The sequence below is a fragment of the Trachinotus anak genome, unplaced genomic scaffold (assembly GCF_046630095.1).
Source record: "Trachinotus anak isolate AG129_WGS33_773 ecotype Australia unplaced genomic scaffold, CSIRO_AGI_Tana_v1 ptg000024l, whole genome shotgun sequence".
Taxonomy (NCBI): domain Eukaryota; kingdom Metazoa; phylum Chordata; class Actinopteri; order Carangiformes; family Carangidae; genus Trachinotus; species Trachinotus anak.
In genome coordinates this window covers 325,424-335,530 of record NW_027273875.1, presented here as the reverse complement: position 1 = coordinate 335,530, position 10,107 = coordinate 325,424, and the positions used below count along the sequence as shown (strand labels likewise).

Genomic DNA, 10,107 nt, shown 5'->3' with positions numbered 1-10,107 from the left:
TACTTACCTCTTGACATGAACGTTCATTGACATTCATAATCAACTGTTTTACAATGAAGGGTCTGTAACTGTTTGAAGGATGCCTCGCATGCAGAAATGCAACTTGCAAGTAACCCATCAAACTTCAAACCCGGTTACCGAAACTGCGTCTTTGTAAAACACCATGGATGTCAATGCCAGTTATCACCTAGCTAGCTAGACATTGCAGTCTTGTAAAATCGCTCTTTATTAAAGCGTTGCTATTTTCAATACGTGTTTGAATGCTCGCTCCTTTTTCATACTACGCCAGCAGCATCATGGGAGATAGTGATTGAAAGTCAAAGTACTGTAATATGTGTTTGGTCTGGTCCACATTGTGTGGTGTTTCTAATGTGTTTGCTAAGTCTTGTCCTGTCTGTCGCCATCAGCCGGACTTATTAGTTCGCAGTCATTCTTTAAAGCACAGAATGGTTTCCTGAAACCAGGCTTTGATTCACTAGAAGCTTCAAGAACGTGTGCAGACCTGAACAAGGGGTCTTGAGATCAGATACAGTTTTCAACCCCACTCTGAGTGCAGATGGGCAAAATTTCCATCTGTCACTTATGTCTCTGTACACTATATTTTTTCTAGCAATAGCTTAATTATCAAGAATATACCTTTCCTTACTTTTCCTCTAGCCTGATAAATCAATTTAAGAGACACAGCATAACCACTTAAAAGGCAAACTAATAATTATGGTATTTAATCTGGGGTAGGATTTAGCATTAGCAGTTTGAGAAGACCTACTTCAGTAGACAAGCTTATTAGAAAAAGTTTTTTTTTTCCTCTAATATTCACCTTGCCACTGCATAGAAGTCCAATAAAGACTAAGAAGCCCCAGCCCCAGTATCTACGCAAATAGATGGTGCACACAATACTTTGTACACAAAGCATTGAATGTGCAACTTTACAAAACAAGAATGACACAGGAGGTGAACATAAGTCAAGAGGTACTTACAATAATGGGTTGCTTGTAGTCTTGTATTTTCCATAATGGGAGACTCGCAAGATATCACTATCTACCGACTCAAGTGTCTGCAAATGTTCAACAGGGATCCTCACAAAATAGACCTTTGTATTCATCACTGAAGCTACTTCATGGACTAATCTGGCAGCTGGAAACCACACATACATGTTACCAGAGCAGCAGAAACTGCATTTTCATGTTGTTATGCCAGTGATCGGTGAATGATGTCTATGCAGTTTCATGCTCCACCCTTTGTCCATTTACATACATACTGCAGGTCTACTCATCATATTACCTCAGTATACTCTCTGTATTGTGTATACTGTATATGCCACACTCAATCATTACTCTAGTGTCCATCTGTAAACTGTTCATTGTTGTTGAGATCATGAAACTCAGCAGTATCCATGCAAAATTCTTGTTAGCAGGGAGTGAGGTTCCATACCTACAATTTCTTCTCATTTTCTTTTTTTGTATATCAAAGTAATTGAATTATCAACAGGTTTGGATTGTTATCAAATTATTGGTTTTTATTTGAAAAGCATAGGTTGATGTTTTTGGAAGAAAATGGAATAAAACGTCATCTGATGCTGAGCTCTAGTAGTTATTTGATGCCTCCTCTGCAAACACGTTAAAATGAAAAACAGTAATTATCCAGCACCTGAGCACTGATTCATCATTAGGGAAATCACATCTTTAATTACTCACACAGAGAAGCTAAAGTTCAGTTGAAATTCATTTATTGATAATTAAACATTTCAAAGAACATAGGACAAAATGTAATTTAAAACAAAATGATAATATTTGTGTTCATTGTCGTTCATACAAGTTGAATGTGGCATCAAAAATCGTTGTTTTTGGGGAGAGGGGGAGTCGAGCGTTGAACCAGCAACCGATCCTGAGCCAGGTTATTCAACTCTGAAATGGAGGGCCTACAGATGTGCTCTTAAGCAAGGCACTTAACCCCAAAGTGGCCCCAGGGGCACATTTACAAAAACTAAAACAACGCATCCTACCTAAATGTCCCACGTCCAGCTCTGGCTATGACTGCCTGGTACTCTTGAGTGACAGGCTGTTAGATACGAGATGTACTAACAACAATGTGCCTGCTTCAGAAAGGGTTCAGGTTTAGACTAAAAGATGGTGTACATGTCCTCATAAGATGGTGTGTGAGCAGTCAGTATGTTGGGAGCTGGAATGTATGAGCAGAGTATGCTTCGGGGGGGAAAATTGTAGGGATATGATCAGGAAAATCAAAAGCAGGAAAAAAGGTAATCTCCCATTAAAAATAGATGAGAGATCCAATTCCAAAAAATCTGAAATCCTGACGGACAAAAATCCCTGAAGACAGGTGAGGAATAGGAAGTATGGCCAAAGGTGTATCTGCATGTGTGTATGAGTGTGTTTGTGAGTGTAAACACATGTTTCGGGGAGGGGCAGGAGTGTGTGGTCTGAGTGTTTACCTTAGTGGGGGGACACCCCATCGTCCACAGCAGTTTCAGGCCTAACGCTGCTGTTTTCCCCATCCCACGCTACAGCTGCGTGTGGCGTACGTCCAGGGCAAGGGCTCAGTTTGGCTCCCTCCCACTCTAGCTGCAATAATCAGCAAGAGGAAGAAGGTGGCTGGAGCAGCAGCAACAACAAGGCATGCAACTAACAGATCACATGGAGAAGGTGGAATAATGTGGAAAAGTAGAGAGACTATGTGTCACTTAAACCTAACACAGCACTACCAATTCAGGTGGCGAATAAGAATAGGATGAGTAACCAGTGTGTGGTACAATCACAAACGGAACAACTACAGTAAGTCATATAAAAGTCAGGTGGAATTAGGTGTGCATTAGTATCATTTGCACATGTAATCTGCTTTACATGAGTAAAATGCAATGAACCGAGGTGAAATACATCTAGGTGTAAGTGTGGAATTGAACAGCTGTCTAGGTGTGATATGAATGCAGAGAAAGCCAGTGATCCTAGCCATGTGTCAAAATAAACTGTGTTTCTGTTGAGATCAGAAGAGGGAAAAGGAAAGGTCACCGGCCCTTCTCACTGCTGCTCGGGAAAAAAAAAGAAAAAAAGAAAAAAAAAAAGCGGCTTTCACAAAATCCAAAACGACCTTCATGTCATGTTCACCTGCAGCACCAATACTGTCACCTCATATCCACTCAATCAATAACCCTGCACCATCAGCAACACGCCACTGCACTGCACTTAGAAAGATACTTGTACCAGCTCTCAGCTCAAATGATTTCTCACTTTATTTTGTTACAAAATGCACTTCAGCTTGTCTCCAGTGCGATTAGTTCATACTCAAATGCCACAGTGGATCAACACCACTCACTACATGCTACAAGCATGACGGTACTCTTCTTCAGCCATTCAAAAGATCTGCCTTTTTGTTTTGTTTTTTTTCCAAACGGCAGAGTACAACAACTTAACAGTCCTACTTCACCTTGTCTACTCACTAGCTTCAGCTGTTCAGGAAGGAACACAATCACTTCATCTTAATATTAACAGTCAATATTCTTACCAAATGTTGGTTGACATTACTTTTTCAGTTTAAAATAAGGTTTCAAGTATTTACACAAGTACCAAATTTAACATTTTCTTGTATGAAAATTAGCTCAACTTTCCCTCTAAATCCCCAGTGGCTTCCAATGTGAGCTGAAGCACAAACGCAGCTGATAAAACAGCTGAAACAGAACTAATGATAGAAAATGACAAAAACCAATAGGAAATTTAAGTCTCTATAAAGCTCAGATTCTTTTAACGTCATTGGCCAAACAATATTTGCTGCAATGCCTCTGGCTTTTATAAATTCAAAATATGTACATACAAAAGCAACAAAAAACACAACTCCTTTTCCTCAGACTGGGTTCTTGGTTTCATCAGAGTATTAAAATTAGAGAAAGATGTGGATGCCTATAACTTGGTTTTCACACATGACACTAACAGGAAGTCAACACTAAACTTAAAATTGAAAGAAATAAATGTGAATATTACAAAATTACTTTGAGTCCTTTCTCATGTTTGAGATGCAAACAATAACCTTGGACCAAAATCTCTAACAGGATATATTTAACTCCTCAGAGAGGTACTTGTGTTTGTGCCAACTTCGAGAGCCAGGGCGAGAAAAAACAAGCAAGGTAAATTACAGCAACTGCTCCAAGAAATAATCCAAGCAGCGTAGTTCAATTTAATTGCTGAAAATATCCCCTCAGTGTTCTTACCCCATTGTTGTCGAAGTCATGTCAAATGTTCCTGGCTATCTCTCGGTACTATAAAACTTCAAGCACAGTCATGGACTGGTAATATCTGTCTTAAGTTAAACCAACTCTGAAAATTTACTGTGGAGCCATTCTTCACACACCAAAAAACAGGCAGGCTCAAGGAAACCTTTCATGCCAGCACGCAACCACAAAATCACTTTCTGATACAGAGTTAAGCGGACTACAACATAATCTGATCAACCTACAATTCCAACTAATCGATCTGTGATTTTTGCCACAGCTAAGATTTCTATGACGTGATGGGGGTCAAAAAATGATACATCATCAATCTGGGTGTGAATTGCTTCATTAGCTTTTAAGTCCTGTCAGCTCAGTGAAAGCAGCCTGAAACATATTCGTAAGACAATCTGGTCAATTAACACACATTCTCAATCGTTACCAGGTGACAGGTCTTTCATAAAAAGGCAACAAAATCTGTAGGATGCAGGACTGAAATGTCTGCAGTTAGATGTCTGGACAAACAGGCTGGCTATTACAAAAGGGTCGATGCAACCAAGTTTAATCTAAGGCCTGTTACACACTCCACACAGGGTGATCCTACACCAACACCAAGTGTGTGGGCTTGAATATATATATTCGAAATTGGTCAACAAACAAGAAGATGATCTCCATTACTGCAAGAAAAGATCTGAAAGAGGAAGTTTTTCTATCATGTGAACAAGTCAAAGAGTATGAGATGGATAATTTTCTTATTTTGCCAGGGCACCAGTTCATCTGTTTAAAGAGATAAACCTATCAACTTGTTTAGTTGTTCAGTGGTATTTTTGTGCCCACCTAAAATGTGGCGATGCAGAAAAAAAATTTAGTGTCATAAATGTTAGACTGCACATTTTACTACGCAACATTGCAAGGAAACCTCCACATTTGTTGAGATTTTTATGTAGAGTATATTAATGAACGAAATGAAAAGTTTCTGTGAAATCCAACCCTGGCCGCAGCGTCTAATTTTGCCCAAAGAAACGTTTAAACTTCTTTAACATTCAACAAGGATCCAGCTGTACCTCAATAACACCTAACAGAAAACTCAATATGCCGATATTAGCTGTCCCACTCATATCCACCTGGGTCCACTTGTTAACTCAGATAATCACCCACTTCACAGCCATTAGCTGACAGGCAAGCTAGTTACAGACTAGGTTAAAATGTACAAAAGGGGAGATGCTTCAGATTTAAAGCACATTCCCACATTCAAATTACAGCCCTGCTCCCTCTGGTTTTTCCTCTTTAAACTGTCCCTTATGTAAATACACATGCACGCGCACACACGCACACATACACACATCTGCAGTTTGGAAGGAGTGTGTGGGGGATGGGACTATCGATAAGGGGGTTCTGGCGTGTGGTAAGGGTAATCATTGCGCTGGGGCATGGGTTGCCCGTGTACGGGTGTCTGCTCATACGGTGTGGATGTGGAGTAGCTTCCCGCTGCTGCGTAAGCTCCCGATGAATCATATGCTCCGTAGCCTCCAGATGCGTCATAGCCCGCCGAGGTGTCATAGCTTCCCGACGAGGCATCGTAGTTCCCAGATGAAGTGTCGTAGCTCCCTGATGAGGTGTTGTAACTTCCCGAAGCGCCGTACGTTGCCGGTGCTGCGTAGGCTCCCGATGCAGCGTATGTTGGGGGTGCTGTGTATGTCCCTGGTGGTGCAGGGGCTGTGGTGGAGGCCTGTGCCTGTGTGGTGGCAGTTGGAGGAGGAGGTGGTGGTGGAGGAGGAGGATTGGTGTAGGCATACTGGAGGTACTGGTACTGTTGTTGGTACTGTTGATACTGTTGGTATTGATGCATTTGCTGGTAGTACTCTGTGTAAGACCTGGAGTGCAGGTTACAGTTGAAGCGGTAGAGATGGAAGGGGAAGAAAGCAGAGTAGAAACAAAGTTAATCCAAAAGATTACATCTCAGGTATAATGATTAACAAGTGGATGTTTTTCACTTTATGTTTTTGTGAAGCACTTTGTAATCGCTGATATATGTAAGTGTTATGCGGATAAACTATTACTGTTATGTGTACAAGTGGAAGCAGGTTTAAAATGATTACTTTTCCTCTGCCTCCATCCTATGGTCTTTATTTAAATGTGTTTATGTGTACCTAGCAACAGGATCTGACCCTTCAGGAGTTGTGGTGGCAGCTGGGGCATCTTCAGGTCCCCCAGGTGGTGTTGGCAGCAGGGCGCGTCGTTTTGGCCGTATCTGAGCGAAGGAACCTGGAACAGGGTCGGGGAGGAGGGGGGCTCGATTTCCTCTGATTGGGCTGCGATCCCGCTCATTTTCTGTAGCTGCTGCCTTTCTACCTGCCTGCTGCTCTGCCAGAACCTTGTCAATAAATTTACACAAAACATACAAAATTGTTAGCAACACAAAAGTATACACGGAGAAGATCATTATACATATTTACACAAATGTTAACAGACCTTCTGTCCATCCTGAAAGAACTTGGCTCTTGCTGCCTCAAATAGCGTCGTTGGGTCTGGTCCAGTCTGTGGTTCCACTTCTTCTTCAGGAGCACTGGCCCCAGAATTGTGATTGGCCAGATCATGGTACACCTGGTCAGCAACAGATCCATAGACCTGGCTGGCAAGAGCACCGTATATCACCCCATCTGCACCTTTAGCACTTGTAATGCCCTTCAGAGCTGCGTAGGTGGGGTCAAAGGATGTGGTGTTGTAGAATGAGTTATGGACACTTTGTTGAACCTGCAAAAACAGACAGGAAACACAAGCATATAAAAATTAGGAAATAAAACCAAACCTGACTTAATCTAAAAATACAACACAGCAGTGCAACCTGGGCAGTATGAGAGTAACTTCTTACGACAGATCTTCAGGTTTTAGAGATCATTAGTTGGAGGTTTTCGCGTCGTAGTGAACACCTTGCTAGAGAATGAACTTACTTGTATGGGTAGTCCGGCAGCAGCTGCTGCAGCTGCTGCAAGCACAGCTGCTTGACTCTGGTGATGCTCTAGTGAGGGAGGTGGTCGGGGAAGAAGACCCTCTCTGCCACCTGCATGTAGGAAAGAGCAGAAAACACGATGAGAACATGGACAGGAGCTGTTAAATTACATGCAAAACACTTGTAAAGTGAACCCCTCATATCCATGGGCTTTTACACTACCTGCAGGGTTGTTTCCGGCTGATACAATCTGGTTGATCAAAGGTTGGGCTTTGGACAGCTCTACAGCCAACTGACGGCCCTTGTACATGGTCCCGTTGAGAGCCTCTATAGCTGCCAGGGCTTCCTCCTTCCTCTCCATATGCACAAAGGCGTAGCCAACATTTGAGCATAATCTGGCTGTAGAGTACACAGGAAGTAGCGAGATCCATGTTAGCATTAGACTAATTTCAAAATAAAATATGTCTCTTTTCAATGTCACCTTGTTTAACGTTAACTTGAAAGATTTAACCATTGTATCTTTAAACACTCAACTGTCTAGAGGAAATTATGCTCCCAGGGTAACTTATTCAGAAATGTAGTTACCTTGTCCTATACTCAAGCAAAATGTTTCATTTCAGTTAATTACAGAACGAGACTTCTACCAAATCTATCAATCTATCCACAAGGACTATTCTACTGTCTGTAATGGCGCTTTCTAACACACCTTTGACTTTATCACAGTCTAAAACTCTTCCGAAAGTTGCGAACAGCCCGTGCAAGTCATCTGCTGAACATGTTGCGCTGAGGTTCCCCACAAACACTTTAGTGGAGTTGGGTGGCCGTGCACGGGATTCCTCGACCACCAGGGGCCTGCCTCGGTACTCTTTGCCATCAAGATGTCGTATGGCCCTGTAAGAACGAGAATTATCTTTGTTACCTTCATCAGGTGTAAACCAGGAAACACTAACAGTAACAGCAGATATTTAGCTGAGGTTAAAAAATGAATACAACAATTAATGGAATAAAAGAGATTAAACTAATACCAACCAAATGCTGACAGTCTTTGTTTTTTACAAGTGATTTTATATTTCAATGGAAATTACATGAATTAAACTACATATAGACTTAAGAACTCCAAGTCTCTCAAACTAATCAGTTAACAATATTGTTTGATTCTGCAGTGGCCCAGTTCTTCCTGTTTGTAGCCCAAACAAAGCCTCTGGTGTTTCAGACACTGAAGATACTTAAATAAGACTGTAGGAGCTTACATTAGGACCTCGAATTATTGCATTAACACCACCATCTACAATGGAAAGGTCAAATATTATTTCTTTCAAATCATACTGTGTATTTACAATTAAAACTTGTAGCTTAAAAAAACTGTAACATAGTAACACTGATGCAACTTTCCATACCTTTTTGTCATAGTAATGTTGTGTGATTATAAACATAGATATACCTTTCAGTAGTTTTCCATAATCATAATGTGGTCTTGAAACACAGATGCATCTTACACAGATACATTTTACTGTCTTTTTTTCAGGTATTATACAAAGTAGAATACTAGTGCATATGTTTTTATTATTCATCTTTGAAATGAATGGATGTCTGTCTGTCCTATCTTAAGTTTAAAGCTGACAGGTTGGACCGGTTTGCCTCACAACAAGTTGAAAATGTCATATCACCATTTAACTGTATTCCTGAAATATGTGAAAAACACAAAGAGCAATTCATTCATCATAAAAGATAATATTAAGGGACAGTTAAATACCTGTCTGCTGCCCCCTCTCCCTTCAGGGTAACAAAGGCATACTGTCTGAGCAAGGAACAGGTGTTGATCTCTCCATATGGTGCAAAGAGCTTGCTCAGCTCGTCGTGAGTTGCATCTAAAGGAAGGTTGCCCACAAACAACTTCACGTTGTCACCGCTCATCTTTGATCAACCAGACATCTGCAACAGGGTAAACAGGACGCATCGATTAAGTTATGTACTTTCAGAAACTCTAATTGATTCGTTAATTTAAATAGAAGATTTACGTTAAGGAAAAAAAAATACGACTAGCTAACCATATCTGATTTTATTCAACTGGAGTGATGCTATAAGAAGAGGTCATTATTTATAAATGAAGTTCCTGCACACATTAAGTGTTTTGCCGTTAGCTAGTCGACAATTATTAGCTAAGCTAATTAAACCGTTAACTTTCGCGGTGAAAATGTATTCAGTCAAGTTAAAGGCAGTTTATGAGCCTGCCAGGTTAGCTAATGTCGGACAACAATGTTTAAAACAATAACATAAATTGTTAATGTGAGGTGATGTAAGCTCAGTTACATGACCAACAGTAAGCTAAAAACTACTGGCCATCTTGTCAAACGGCAACATTAACGATGTAGCTAGCGTTAGCTAAGCTAGGCAGCTAACGCTAACATAGTGGTTTTATCGCAGCGGATGAAAGCGTTTACTGAAGCTAGATGCTTATCACTCGTGGGAGCTGTTTTAAAGTATATAAACTAACCCTTCCGCTTTTCAAGTTCTGCCTAAAAAGGAGGGAAAAGCATTAATTATCCCAGCACGGTACACAGACTACTTACCCAACGCGGTCCCGGAGCTGGAGAATTTCAAACCTCACATCCGTCTCCGGTTTGTGGAGGAGCAGTGGCGGCCGGGGGGGCGCACTTTCATCCCGTTTGCACAAAATGATCTTTCACACAGGCTCACAAAATCACAAAATATACCCTTCTTATAACGCATACACATCTATTTTTTGTTGCTATTGTTGTTTAGGGGTGAGTACAACGATATTTAACTTATAGATTCACAGTCTCACAAAGATCGTGTCTGGTTCACATGCTAATAGTGTTTGGAAAATTAGTTGTTATTGGGTTGTACAACTTTTGTAACGTTACTACTGTTAGTGTTACTGTTTGAATTTGTGGCTGATTATAGCAAACACAAGGCCAAATAT

At 40.8% G+C, this 10,107-nt stretch overlaps 1 protein-coding gene across 3 annotated transcripts; it reads right to left on the bottom strand.

The window, feature by feature from the left end:
* Positions 1 to 1,709: 1,709 nt before the first annotated feature.
* Positions 1,710 to 9,849, bottom strand: rbm14a (RNA binding motif protein 14a). 3 transcript variants are annotated; one of them, XM_071460172.1, is made up of 9 exons: positions 9,734 to 9,849; positions 8,917 to 9,095; positions 7,870 to 8,054; positions 7,386 to 7,562; positions 7,165 to 7,274; positions 6,686 to 6,967; positions 6,364 to 6,587; positions 5,677 to 6,087; positions 1,710 to 2,579 (listed from the first exon to the last, which is right to left on the bottom strand). In XM_071460172.1, the coding sequence occupies exons 2-9, from the start codon at positions 9,075 to 9,077 to the stop codon at positions 2,576 to 2,578; spliced, it is 1,554 nt and encodes a 517-aa protein (XP_071316273.1). In that variant the 5' UTR covers positions 9,078 to 9,095; positions 9,734 to 9,849; the 3' UTR covers positions 1,710 to 2,575. The 3 variants fall into 3 exon arrangements, with proteins under 3 accessions (XP_071316273.1, XP_071316270.1, XP_071316271.1); XM_071460169.1 differs by having other exon boundaries at positions 1,710 to 6,087; XM_071460170.1 differs by having other exon boundaries at positions 1,710 to 6,087; positions 6,382 to 6,587.
* Between the last annotated feature and the right edge of the window lie 258 nt (positions 9,850 to 10,107).

Bases quoted from the DNA above. Each gene is read 5' to 3' on its own strand.
- rbm14a (XM_071460169.1), bottom strand. From the start codon at position 9,077: ATGAGCGGTGACAACGTGAAGTTGTTTGTGGGCAACCTTCCTTTAGAT. The intron at 6,968-7,164 runs GTAAGTTCATTC...CTGTTTTTGCAG, and splicing joins CTGCCGGACTACCCATACAA to GTTCAACAAAGTGTCCATAA. The intron at 6,088-6,363 runs GTACACATAAAC...CCTGCACTCCAG, and splicing joins GGGTCAGATCCTGTTGCTAG to GTCTTACACAGAGTACTACC.